The following is a 14,595-nucleotide window of genomic DNA, read 5'->3' as shown; positions in this document are numbered from 1 at the left end:
GCTGCACCGTGGTGGCTGATGCAATCCTGGCAGCCACAAGCATCTGCGTCGAAGATTTGCGGGGCGACACGCCATGCCCCAACGTGCAGCAGAATATTATGGTTGTCAGCACACCTAGAAGGGAAAATGCCAACCACTACGTCAAAGTTCGGCAGACCGTCGTCATGGGCCGAACATACGAGGTCAGTGCCTACGAGGCCGCCCCTCATTTCACGTGCAAGGGCGTGATCCGAGGTATTCCACTCATAGACGGCCCAAATGATATTGACAACAAGATCGTAAATGAAAGAAATCCGCTCGCCCTGGCAGCCAAGCGCATAGGCAGCACCGGTACGGTAATCGTCGCCTTCGACGGTCATAGAGTCCCAAACTTTGTACGCTACGGCCCCACCCTTGTGCAATGTTAGCTTTATCGCAAGAAAATAGACATTTGCTACGCTTGTGGTCGGCTCGGTCACCGTACTGATGTGTGTCCCTGCCCAGGCGACGTCGTATGTCGGGGCTGTGGGGCTTCAAATCCTGACGCACAACACAAGTGTACCCCCAAGTGCAGGCTGTGTGGTGGGCAACACCTCACGGCTGACAAGGACTGTAGGCAAAGATTCCAGATTCCGTATGTCGTGCGACAAAGGCGCTGGGAAAAGTCTCGCGCCACCGATCAAGGCCACGCCACGACACCACCATCACCCCCCACGGATGGGCAGGACTTCCAGCAGTCACGTGGTTCCGGGGGCCGTTCCAGGCGACGTTCTCGGTCCCATTCCAGGGGCCGTTCCCGGTCCAGGATCCGTTCCCGGTCCCGAGGAGGAGCCCGGCGCTACAAGTCTGGGAGCCGCTCCAGGTCTCGATCCAGGTCTACCGGGCGTCAACAGCAGCCTAGCGGGGTGTCAGCGAGAAGCAAGAAGTCGGGCTCTACAACCTGGACCGACATGGTCCGAGGAGGGCCAGCTGAGGTACTGTCGGGGTCACTCCCAGAGCATGCGGAGAGCGCACGCGAGATTTCCCAGCTGAAACGCGAGAATGCAGCGATGAAAGAAACCATAAACAGGCTCATGTCCGAAATTGCTGAGATTAAGAACGCGAGAAACCCACCACCGCAACCCGCCGCCGCATGCGTCGCCGATACAATGCCCCTACCCATGGAGGTGCACAGCACTAAAGCCGGCGACAGCAGCAGTGAGAGTCAAAGTGCTCCCAAGAAGAGGGCCGTCGCCTACGAACAGGAAGGTGTAGCGATTCGAGTCAGGTCTGAGCTTCGAGACACGCTATCCGCGCTCAGTGAAAGCATCAATAAGCTCGGGGAGAATTTCGCCCAACTGCAGATCACCCTGGCCGCGCAAAACGACCGAGTATCCAAGGTAGAGTCGTTTCTCGAAAGCGTAGTGAAACCAGCTCTGACCTCAACCGCCGTCGTACAATCCCAGCCCGGCGCTACGGGCCCCATCGTCCACGCTATTCTTAGCCAATCTGAGGGCAGCACCAGCCCACAAAAGCACCAAGATGGCCAAGCCAAGTGAGACGTTTCTTATTTGGCAATGGAACTGCAAGGGCTTCCCTAGTAAAAAGGCGTCCTTGCAGCAGTACATTCGATGCTCTAGCAAAAAACCCCTCGTCATTCTGCTTCAGGAAACATTAACTCCAAACGTCACACTGACTGGTTACAAGCCCGTCTCGCGTTATTCTGATGGCCGGGGCGTCTGCACCTTGGTCAGTAACAAGCTCACACACATCTCTCACGACCTCAAAATGGCCACCAGCAGCGCCGAATATGTCATGACCGAGATTCTGCCGCGCAGCTCGGACCGAAGCAGCATCTTTTTTCTCAACGTGTACAGTAGCCCTAAGGACCGACGGCAGCGCTTCAGGGCCTTCATAAAGAAGGCCGTCAACTTGGCAGGTCCCAACCCCCTGGTTGTGGCGGGCGATTTTAATGCTCCGCACCACACTTGGGGCTACCCGTACAATACCAGCAAGGGCGCGGAACTGTGGCAGAACGCGACAGACATGGACCTGACTCTAATCACCGACAAGGCCTTTCCAACTCGGTTGGGCACCTCATCCTGCAGAGACTCCACTCCCGACTTGACCTTCGTCAAGAATCTCCCCGATGTACAGTGGGCCAACTCAAACATTGACTTAGGTAGCGACCATTACGTCCTGGTGACGCAGTTCTTAGTGGTCCGAAAGAGGGCACGGGAGTTTTCTTGGACAAACTGGGACCAGTTTCGCAAAGTCCGCAACGACCGACCCCTACCTGCAACCAGGCCAAGCCTACAGGAGTGGATTAGCCAGCTCAGAGAGGACGTCATAAGTACCACGAAGAATATTAGTACTGACCTTCCGGTTGAAAAAATGGATAGCCGCCTTGCCCACCTGCTCGAGGCCAAGCAGTCACTTCTCGCTCGCTGGAAAGGCCAGCGCCTCAATCGCAGGTTGTGCAAGAAAATCTCCGACCTAAACAAGACCATCGAGGAGCACTGTCGCGTCCTCTCCAAGCAGCAGTGGGACGAGGTGTGCAACTCGGTAGATGGCCAGATGCGTAATGGCAAGACATGGAACCTGCTCAAGCACCTGCTCAGCGAGACTAACACCAAAACTAACCAGCGGAACGTACTAGCGCGAGCCATGCACGAAGCCAAGCAGTCCTCTTCAGAAGAGGAGGTTTTGAAGCAGCTGGTGCAAAAGTACCTCCCTGTCGACTCGAACCCCGCAACAACGTACCCCGAGTACTCAGGACCGGCCAACACTGAACTGGACGCCGAGATATGCCACGAAGAGGTTCGGCAGGCGCTTTACGGGCTCAATGGGAGGTCTGCCGTGGGCCCCGACGGCATAACTAATAAGACCCTGCGCAACCTGGACGACCGGTCAATCGACTACCTCACCGAGGTCATCAACGAGGCATGGAAGAGCGGCGAGGTCCCCGACCCATGGAAGGTCGCACGCACCGTGCTCATTCCTAAGCCGGGGAGGTCACCCAACTTGGACAACATGCGCCCCATTTCGCTCACATCCTGCGTGGAAAAGGTAGCCGAGCATGTGGTCCTCAATAGGTTGACTCGGTACCAGGAAGACAATGGGCTCTACCCATACACCATGATTGGTTTTCGGGCCAAGCTTTCGACGCAAGACGCTATGAAGCTGCTCAAGCACCAAGTCATCGACTGCAACACTCGAGACATGCGGGCCATTCTCGGCCTCGACTTAGAGAAAGCCTTCGACAATGTTACTCACTCTTTCGTGTTGCGGTCGATTGCTGAGCTCGGCCTTGGAGTCAGATTCTGCAAATATGTCAAATCGTTCTTGACCCGTAGGAGAGCCACCCTCAGTGTGGGAGACCTTGTCTCCGAGGAGATAGAGCTGGGATCGCGCGGCACGCCACAAGGGTCAGTGATATCGCCCACCCTGTTCAATCTTGTCATGGTCGGGTTGTCCAAGAGGCTCTCATGTATCGAAGGCATTAACCACACAATTTACGCGGACGATATTACCATTTGGTGCACAGGTGGCAGCGACGGGCAAGTCGAGCGCTCCCTGCAGGAGGCCATAGACACCACGGAAGATTACCTCCGTCCCACAGGCCTGAGGTGTTCCCCAAGCAAGTCCAAGCTCCTCCTTTACCAACCCACTAGGCGAGGGCCCAAGCCCGAAAACTGGCAGCCGATCTCGAAGAGTGATATCAAGCTGTACACCGGAGATGGCAGCGCAATACCCAGAGTCGACTCCATTCGAGTCCTCGGCATGACCATCGAGTCCAATGGTTCCAACGGCAAGACTATACTCAAGCTCGCCGCCAAGACGGATAGCGCGGTTCGGCTGGTTCGGCGGGTGGCCAACCGCTACCAAGGCCTCAAGGAAGACAACCTAATCCACCTGGTCAATGCCTTTGTGCTCTGCCACTTTTCGTATGTCGCGGCCATGCACAATTGGCAGCGTGCCGAGCGTGACAAGATCAACCTCTTGCTCAGAAAGATTACCAAGCGGGCCCTCGGTATCCCGATCAGGACGCGCACCGAGCGCCTGCTCCAGCTCGGAGTACACAATACGTTGGAGGAGATTGCCGAAGCGCAGGAGCGGGCCCAGCTCGCGCGCCTTTCGAGCTCCCAGACCGGCAGACATATACTCCGAGAGCTCGGTCACTCTCCGGCTGAAGTGGACGAGAAGATGAGACAGGTGCCCCGTGAGATTCGTGACCTCATCACCGTGGCACCGATATCGAGGAATGTCCATCCCGAGCACAATCGTGGTAGGCGACGGGCTAGAGCTGCCACTCTTCTCAAGCAGATTCACAGTGAGGAGCACGGCGTCAGCTTTGTCGACGCGGCAGCGTACCGTGGGAGCCGCGCCTTCTCCGCAGTCGTCGTCGACTCCAAACAACAAATCACCAACCGCGCATCGGTTCACACTGACGATCCGACGATTGCCGAGCAAGTGGCCATCGCCCTGGCCATCCTGGAAGGTGAAAGGGAGGTCATCTATAGTGACTCTAGGTCAGCTATTCGCGCTTTCGAGTGCGGTGTAATCTCCAAGAAAGCCCTGCGCGTGCTCCAAAGTGGTGGCCGCGACGGCATCAAGCACCACGTACTGATTTGGTTTCCGGCACATGTTGGACAGGTCCAAGGCGCTCCCCCCAACCTCAACGAGTCTGCCCACGAGGCCGCGCGCGCACTAACCGACCGCGCGGGTTCCGGGCAACGATTCGGGGCCAACGGGGTTGCGGAAAACAGGGACCCGCCTGCTTGTACAACGAAATAACAAAATATTTTTACCTCGCGCGGAGACTATATCCACTCCCTCATCCAAATCTTAATAGGCCACAGGCCCTTACGCTCAGACTACTGCAGACCGACACGTACCCTAACCTGAGATCCCTTCACGCTATTTATCCTGACGTGTTTCCCAATGACGCTTGCCCCGCATGTGGGGATGTATCCACGCTGGCGCACATGCTCTGGGAGTGCAAGGCAATGTACACTAACCCCAACACTACATCGGTCAGGTGGGAGGCGGCTCTACGCAGCTCCCTCCTGGACGACCAACTTTGGGCCGTCCAGCAGGCCCGCGGAGCGGCCGATAGGCTTGGCCTAACGGTCCCGACGTGGGAGTCGCCCGCTGCGCGCTGACGCGCGCCTTGCAGGACCTCAATAAAGTTTCGCAACCAACTCAAAACCATTATGATATCTCTGCACGTCTCACAGAAACATCCATGCACTGTGAATAAAAAAAAATAGAAACAAAAAAATGATGAGGTATTTATTTCTTTCATGTACAATTAATGACCAGAAGCCTTCACTTATGATAACCTTGATGGCCTGAAGGTACCACATATGGAGACGCATTCAGAAAAATGTCTGAGAAAAATTCACTAAAAATTAAAAGAACACTAAATCAGAGAATGAGAAATAGAACAAAGCTGTTCAGCAATGCATTTAAGTTACACTGGCTGAATTAAATTGTGACAATGACGATACAGTTCTTGTTAGCAGTATTGATAAACATGGTAGCAGTACTTACATCGGTTTACAATGTATGAGACACACATGTAGACTACATTTTTGGAAGTAGTCAAGACTAAATCATTTGCAGTGAAAAATGCCCACATACATCTGATCAAGTCACGGAATCAAAGTGTAGTTAACAAAGTGCAATAAGAGGGAGAGAGGCGACGTGCCTGAACGCCTGGAGGACGGCGTCGCGGTCGGCCGTGGCATGGCGTTTGCTCAGCACCTGCTGCACAAATCCCAGGGCAGCCACATTGGCAAAGTGGACCCGGTCAGGTGCAGGTATCTCGGAGGCCCTGGTGCCAAACAGCACCTGCACGTAGGCCAGCAGCTCCGAGAGGAAGCCCCGGCTTGCGAAGTGGGCCACCCTTTTCAGCTGAGGACACTGAAACAGCAACCGCAATAGGCTCAAAGGAATGTGGGCTACGCAAGCAGGGGGCAACAAGGCACAACTGTCAAGCTCATTGTGCGAGTGAGAAACACAACAGCTGAGTCTCCAGGCGGACAAGTGACGTCATGTTTATTGGCAGCCTTTACATAGATCAGTTCATGCTGCAATGCCATTCAGTGGTACTATTGTACACTACATCCACCCTATGATAAACCCAAAGAAAAAAACACCAATGTACCGAAACTCCAGTCCGAAATAAAACAATGTTCATAAGTAAAGCCTTTTCAGCCTGCAGATCCTTCAACATGTGGCATAGAAGTATAACCCCGAGGTGCCTCCATAGTGAAGGTGCTTTTTCTGAGACAGCACAGTCGCTGGTCTCGGGGTGCTTGGTCAGCTCCTTGTCATCCCTGTTTGTCTCCAGCTCGTCTCGGTGTAGAGATCTGGGTTTGGGCCGCACATAAGTTCTCGGTGGGCTAGCAGTGTGTTCCGCAGAATGTCTCGTCCTTGTTTCTAGGTGCATCCGGTTGCACTGGAGTAGACCCATATGAGCCACCTCCATGTAGGAGCACAGATGTTGATCTGGCCTTAAGACTTTCGTGGGGAAGTTGATGCCCTGTACCCAGACCTGCTCTCTGGGCCAAAGCGGCTACAAAGTGCGAGCTGCATGTCTACAGTGTAAGTCCGATTCTTGGCGCCTCCGGATGTCTTCGTCATGCTGAGTGAGTTGGACTGAGGCTGGCTCCTGCAGGTGCCACCTCTTCGGTACCCGGGTCTGTAGGCACCCATCCATGACCAGATGAGCAGGACTGCCACCATTTACCCCTGTGGTATGCCAGAAGCTTCACATAGGAATCATCTGTTTCCATAGGTAGCAGCAGGTCTTTGACTCCCATCCCTCCAACATCCCGTTCGACTGTGGAAAATAAGGGGGCCGGTGACGTAGCAGAAAGACTCGGCAAAGACAAAGAGCTTTCTTGCCGCAAATTGAGAACTTTTACTGCTGCTCACCAGTCTCAGAATCCTATGGCATGCGAAAACACTTTGGACGACGTTGATAACAGCAGGTTTTGTAATCAAACATAGTCTCATGACTTCTGGGAAACGTAACTAGTTATCCCCCAGACGGACGTTGTTGTGGCTGTTAAAATAAAAAGATTGATGCCCACCTCTTCTCAGGGCCGAGTTGGAGTGGGCTCTAAGCACTGCACAGGAGACAGTTATCTAGGTGTTAATATTCAGACACCAGACTTACTCTCGAGCTACAGCTTTCCACTAGTTGATGCCTTGATGCCCGTCATGGAGGACCTCTCAAGTGTGCTGCACTGAAGAGCAGATAGCATGACGATGCGAGAAACTCTCAGAAACAGTCCCTCCCCAGACACTGAAGTCTCATCTTCACATGCAGAGGCAAGTGAGACTGCCGAGGCCAGCTGTTGGCACAGTGCTGAAGCAGCAGACTGCACTCGCCGTTGCTGACTTGGGCCCGATGAAGGGGCTTGATCTGCGATGAGACAATGTCTGGGAAAGAGCTGACAACCCCTTGCGCAAAGCACTTCATTTGATTCACATGTATGGATAGAGAAGAATGCAGCACTGCGAATGAAAGCATATCACAGTTGCCAATAGCTTCTCCAGTACATAGAGTATTTGTAAAAGAGTGGTTACTTGGGCTGGTTGGTATTGCATTCTAAAAGCTCTGTCCACTCTGTCCTATCTGACTTCTTTCCCGAAACATTCTGTGCACAAAGTAAATTTTATTTTAGAAAAAGTACTTGGTACTGGTAATACATGAGCTTCAAGTGAAACCACTGGATCCGTGGTAGCAATAGCTCAACATCCACGGAACCCAAGAGAGCCACTAAATATTGATGGTTCGTCTCGAGGAAGAACTCAAGTTCACAAACGTATTTCGTGACCCTTTTCACCACCAAGCTGGCCGCCATAGCTTTTTTTCCGTTTGGCTGTACCGGTGTTCCATCAGCATGCGGGAGTGCGATGCTAAAGCAGTGGCCCGGCACTCATCAAACAACTGTTCTGGGACAAGTACTGCTTTGAGACTGTAGGAGCTGGTGTCAGCTGAGATTGTGGTCCTGTATGCGGTGTTGTAGCAAGTTATAGAAATTTGAGCACAGTAGCTTCTTCAGTTCAGAGAAGGCAGACTGTTGTGCTGGGCTCCCAAGTCTTGAGCAGCAATGATTGGATCAGCACAGTCACCTCCAAAACGTGGGATAAAAAGCACCCGATATGTAATTCATGAGGCCTAGCAGGCAACGGACCCCTGCGACATTTTCAGGAGTGCGCATAGCTCGGATCGCCATAACCTTGTCTGGGTCTGGTAAAATGCCCTCCGCGCTGTAACACCTAGGAACTTGATACTCTGAGTGGTGAACAAGCACTTCTCGTTATTGAGCGTGATTCCTGCCTTTGCTAGCCAGTCCATGATTTGTCGGTGATGGGGTTCGTTTGGGTTGGTTTGGGTTAGGTTAGGTTAGGTGAATTCATCAATAATTTTCTCCACAACTGCTTGGCCTTTTACGATCCAAAACATCTGACACTGGAAGTACTCCAGTGCAGACGTGATTCCACACGGAAGCCGGAGGAGAGAACAGTATACAAATGTTGTATAAACTCATGAGACCTGGAGGACAGCTTGATTTAGTAGAAGCTTGACGTGGCATCTACCATATTTATTCGTGTAATGAACGCACTCGCATAATAAATGCACCCCCAACTTCAGCAGTGAAAATTTTGATTTTTTTCCCTGCGTAATAAACGCCGCCCTACATTTATCCGCTGCAGTCCCACTAACCAACACCTGACACCTCTTTCCCCATTGGATCTCTTCCTGCTGCCACGCGCCGTATAGTTTCTCTTTCTATCTGTGCGCGGCACATACCCAGTCTTTTTAAAATCCAGTCTTTTTTAAATATCTATGCACCACAGCGGGGTTCACAAACGGTGCAAATGTAGAGACATCGCAGCTGACAAGCACACAGCGAGCGAAGGTCACGAAGCTTTCCGCTCCAACCAACGGTCGCTTCCTGCAAATACGAAACTTTCAGGCCCGAAAATGTGCACGCGATTTTCGAGCGATGACAATAGGATTTGCTGTCATGAAGGGTCATTCGTCACTATCGCGTCGCAGGTTTCTGAAAAACCAGAAAAAATTGCTTGTTGCCCAGAAAATATTGTGACGATTTCGGCAACACAGTAGCACCCTCAATTCTTGATTCGCTTGTTCTCTGCTCGTACAGGAACTTCTCATGTGGAAGCGAGGCGGTGGCCGAATTTTGTTGTTAAGCTTGATATCGATGGCTTGTTTTGATGCTTCGAAGGTAGCTTGCTGCAATATTGGTTACTCAGTGCATGTCAAAGGCGGCGGCGCGGTCATCGTGTGAGGTTGCCGTGAAGTTGGCAAAGTGCACTGTAGTGTCGTAGCTTCCGAGTACCCCTCGAGATCACTGCAGATACCACTGTTGCAGTTAAACGATTGCGAGAAAAGATAGCTGCAAAACAGTTCTATGGCGTGCACGAGCAATACGGGAAAAGCTTGCAGAAGATAGCACAATCAATCATTGAAGACGAGTAAAGTGTGTCACGCAGTTTATTTTTGTACAGACCTACAGGAAGGCTGAGGAACGCCAGAAGAGCGAGGAACGCCAACAGGCCGAAAATACAAAACAAACGCAAGCTCGGGTCGCGCGTGTGCACCAACACTGTGGCTTGCCATTTCTTGCTGCTTGGTCGTCGTTCGCATAGTTCCCTACATTGGCCCCCGGTGAATAGCGTAGCCAACCTGGCGATTAAGGCGTAGTCACTATAGCGGGGTCGTAATACGGCTTCAGGCGACTCACATGCACAATTTCTCGGCCACGACGGCGTAAGTCATGAGACTGTGTCAAAGGCTCAATCTCATAATTGACTGGTGACGTACGGGCGAGAATGTGGTAAGGCCCGTGGTATCGTGCCAGTAATTTCGACGAATGGCCAGGAGTGCTGGGTGGAATCCAGAGCCAAACGAGAGCACCAGTCATGAAAGTAGAGAGATGTCGGTCAGTGTCATGCCGTAGCTTCTGGTAGCCTTGGTCCTCGGTTGTCAGTGAACGGGCCAATCGTCTGCAATCTTCTGCGTACCTGGCAACATCAGAAATTGCAGTGCACTCAGAGGAGTAGGGCGTGTATGGGAGGATAGTGCCCGATGGTTCGCATTCGTACAACAGAAAGAAAGGGGAGAACCCTGTTGTCGCGTGCGTAGCAGTGTTATACGCATACATGACGAATGGAAGGACAGTGTGGTCTGTTCTGAAGCTGTGTACGTCGTCAACATATCACTGAGAGTGCGATTAAATCGTTCTGTGAGGCCATTCGTCTGCGGGTGATATGCTGTCGTCATGCGATGAACCATGTTGCACTGAGCGAGCAATGCTTGAATGGCGTCAGACAAGAAAACACGCCCCCGGTCGCTCAAAAGTTCGCGGGGAGCACCATGGCGAAGAACAAAGTTGCGCAAGATTAAAAACGCAACTTCCCTTGCGGTTGCTTGGGGTAGTGCTGCCGTCTCCGCGTAACGCGTGAGGTGGTCCACGCCAACAATTATCCACCTATTTCCAGAAGACGACGTGGGAAGTGGTCCGTATAAGTCGATATCGACGCGGTCAAACGGACGTGCTGGACAAGGCAGAGGCTGAAGTGTAACGGCAGGGTGTTGATGTGGGAATTTACGTCGCTGGCATGCAGTACAAGCACGTATGTACTTGCGGACAAATGTGTACATGCCGCGCCAGTAGTACCGCTGACGTAGACGGTTGTACGTTTTGAGAGCGCCGGCGTGAGCGCTTTGCGGGTCGTTGTGGAAAGCAGTACAGATTGAGCGCATGTGGTTGGGTATCGCTAACAGCCACCTCCGACCTTCAGACGTGTAATTCCGCCGATAAAGGAGGTCGTCTCAAATAGCGAAATGTGTGGCTTGACGGCGGATAGTTCTTGAGACCAAGTTAGCGAACGGATCAGTCGGAAAGGCGAGCAGTTGAGAAATCCACACATCTTTGCGTTGTTCCGATGCCATGTCTGTGAAGTCGATTGGTGTTATGACAGCTGAAGAAGGTGACGAGGAGGTTGGGTCAGCCGGTAGCGGCGAGCGGGATAGCGCATCAGCGTCAGAGTGCTTGCGGCCAGATCGGTATACAACACAAATGTCGTATTCCTGTAGGCGAAGCGCCCAACGACCAAGGAGCCCCGACGGGTCTTTTAGCGATGATAGCCAGCATAGAGCGTGGTGGTCCGTGACGACTTCGAAAGGGCAACCATAATGGTATGGGCGGGCGGAACTTTGTCAAAGCCCAGACAATTGCAACGCACTCTTTCTCCGTGACGGAATAATTACACTCGGCTTTCTTGAGGGTTCGATTCGCGTAAGCGACCACGTATTCTTGGTATCCTGGTTTTCATTGAGCCACTACAGCGCCAATACCGACGCCACTGGCTTCGGTATGGACATCTGTAGGCGCATTGGGGTCAAAATGACGTAGTATTGGAGGTGATAATAATAACCGCCGAAGCGCGGTAAAGGATTCGTCGCACTCTTTTGACCAAGCAGAAATGCCTTTGGAAGTTGTCAACAGGTTGGTAAGAGGCGCGATGGTGGAAGAGAAGTTGCGCACAAATCGACGAAAGTATGGGCACAGGCTGATAAAACTTCGAAGCGTCTTGATGGACTTGGGCTTCGTATTCTCGGCCACGGCGCGGAGTTTCGCCGGATCCGGGAGAACACCCTCTTTGCAGACGACGTGACGTAGTACAGTGAGCTGACTTGCGGCAAAATGGCACTTCTAGTGCAACAAAGAAGCTGAGCTGTTCAGTGTGCACGTTTGTCAATTGCGAAAGGCTAAGCGACCCAGCTTTTTTTTTTTTTTTTTTTTGCACTACCGCATTTTTTGCTCATCCCGAAAAATTTATCATAAAATTTTTCCTGCATAATAAATGCATTCCCAACTTTGCTCCGATTTTTAGAGAAAAAAATGCATTCATTACGGGAGTGAATACAGTAACTAGGAGAAAAGTGCAACATCTCCAAGCAATCTAAGGCCTTTTTCTCCTGAAGGGGGCATGTGACGCTCCCGAAGAATCACCTTATTGAGTCAAGTCATGTCCACGCATAGCCAATAGCCACCTGAGGCCTGGTGTCAACCATGCAGGCCATAATAGAACCAAGAAAATCCAAGTAATGTGTTGCCGGATTCTCTTTATTCACAAATGACCCACACTATCACTTTAAGAGCTCTCTCTGCATACATCGGACTTTTAGCTGATCGTTTCACTTCCACATTTCAAACATGTATAGCCGTTCTTTAACTTTATCAAAATAATTGTTACCATAGTGTTAAGTATTTTCTAGTTCCACAGTTATGCTTTCTTAATCCTAAAGTACTTGCAAATGAGGTGGTAACGACCTTGGCAAGCTAGTTGGAGTACTAGGCATGGTTTTTACTCCAGACAAGTGAAACCAAACGCCGTCACAACTAAACCAGAACATCAAAAATGTCCATCCAAAAAGCATGGCAGTCTAGGATAACTAAGCATGTCCAAGTTGTAGTGTCAACCCTTACAATAATGCACTTTCAGATTAAATTAGCCACGTACCGAGGCCTTTTTAACTGAATAATATAGTCAAATAAACGGCCTCTTCTGATGAGTGCACTCATTCAAAATTTAATTTAACATGAGATTGCAAAAAGTAAATAAACTCTCGCTCTTTACACATGGAATGCGAAGCATTTCTTAGCCAACTTCGGCGACTTTGACCAAATCAATATATCTATCTAGCCACCTACGACATTTAGGTCACCTGGCCATATCGATAATGAGATTTATACAAAAATTGGTACGGCATAACATGACTGTATGATGAGCATAAGTGACTAGTTATAATATGAAAATCATGACATGCATGTCATGTAAGTCACGACCACACGCTACTCAAAGTGTGCTCGCAGTCATTTTACTAGCTTCACATATAGCAAAGTTGGTAGAACGTGACGCAAACTGATGACGAAGGTAAATGACACGTTCAAACCTGATAATCATGATAATTGTGTCATGTAAAAACTGACAATGTGGTTAACTCGTAGTGCGCTCACGGCCGTTTTCATACCTTCACATATACCTAATTTTGTATTACGTGACACGAAACTGATGACAAACATAAATGACACATTGAAACATGATAATCATAAAATACGTGTACTGTAAAACATGACTACTTGGTAAGCTCATAGTGCGCTCACTGCCGTTTCACTAGTGAAACATATACTAAATTTGGTGTTACGTGACATGAATAAATGACGAAGTTGTATGACTGGTGCAAACATGATATATACATGATATGCGTGTCGTGTAAAACATGACTACATGCTACGCTCATGATGCGCTCACGGCCGTTTCACTAGCTTCACATATACCAAATTTTCTATTAAGTGATGCGGAACTGACGGCAAAGGTAAATGACACAACATGCTAATTGTGACATACGTGTCTTCTAACACATGACAACTGGTACGCTCGTAGTGCGCTCGCAGACATTTCGCTAATTTCACATATCCCAAATTTGGTGTTATGTCATGTGAATGAATAACGAAGGTATATGACTGGTGCAAACGTGATAATCATGACATGCGTGTCATGTAAATTACTAGATGCTACGCTCATAATCCAATTGCGGACGTTTTGCTGGTTTCACATAAACCAAATCTGGTATTTAATGACGCGAACTCATGATGAAGGTAAATGACATGTCCAAACGTGATAATCATGACATTTGTGTGATGTCAAACATGACTACTTGGTACGCTCATTGTGTGCTCGAGGCCATTTCACTAGATTCACATATACTAAATTTGGTGTAATGTCATGTGAATGAATGACGAAGATATATGACTGGTGCAAATGTGATAATCATCACATGCGTGTCATGTAAAACATGACTACATGTTACGCTTATGATCCGCTCGCAGCCTTTTCGCTGGCTTCACATATACCGAATTCGGTATTTCGTGACAGAAAATGATGACGAAGGTAAACGACATGTCGAAACATGATAATCGTGACATACGTGTAAGGTAAAACGTGACTACTTGGTAAGCTCATAGTGCGCTCGCGGCCGTTCCTCTAGCTTCAGGTATACCAAATTTGGTGTTACGTGATGTGAATGAATGACGAAGGTATATGACTGATGCAAACGTGATAATCACGACATGCGTTTCGTGCAAAACATGACAAAACATAGCTACATGCTCTGCTCATAACATGCTCTCGGCCGCTTCGATAGCTTCACATTTACCAAATTTTGTATTACGCGACTCAAAACTCGCAACAAAAGTAGATGACGCGTCCAAACATGATAATCATGACAAATGTGTCACGTAAAACATGAAAATGTGATACGCTAACAGTGCGCTCGTGATCGTTTCGCTAACTTCATATATACTAAATTTGGTATTGCGTGGCACGAACTGATGAAGGTAAAATACACATTCAAACATGATAATCATTACTAAGTGTCATGTAAACTATGTCAACTTGGTATGCTCATAGTGTGCTCGGGGCCGTTAAACTAGCTTCAAATATACAAAATTTTGTGTTATGTTACGTGAATGAATGACAAAGGTATATGACTGATGGAAACATGATAATCATGACATACGT

At 49.9% G+C, this 14,595-nt stretch overlaps 1 protein-coding gene across 1 annotated transcript in view; it reads right to left on the bottom strand.

The window, feature by feature from the left end:
- The window catches only part of LOC119163078 (uncharacterized), a 224,752-nt gene that overhangs the window by 150,610 nt on the left and 59,547 nt on the right, over positions 1-14,595 (bottom strand). The window contains exon 12 of the mRNA XM_037415012.2: positions 5,668-5,886. Coding sequence (XP_037270909.2) covers positions 5,668-5,886 — 219 coding nt within the window. The remainder of the gene's footprint in view (positions 1-5,667; positions 5,887-14,595) is intronic.

The sequence above is a fragment of the Rhipicephalus microplus genome, chromosome 9 (assembly GCF_043290135.1).
Source record: "Rhipicephalus microplus isolate Deutch F79 chromosome 9, USDA_Rmic, whole genome shotgun sequence".
NCBI classification, from domain to species: domain Eukaryota; kingdom Metazoa; phylum Arthropoda; class Arachnida; order Ixodida; family Ixodidae; genus Rhipicephalus; species Rhipicephalus microplus.
This window is presented reverse-complemented; position numbering and strand designations above follow the sequence as displayed.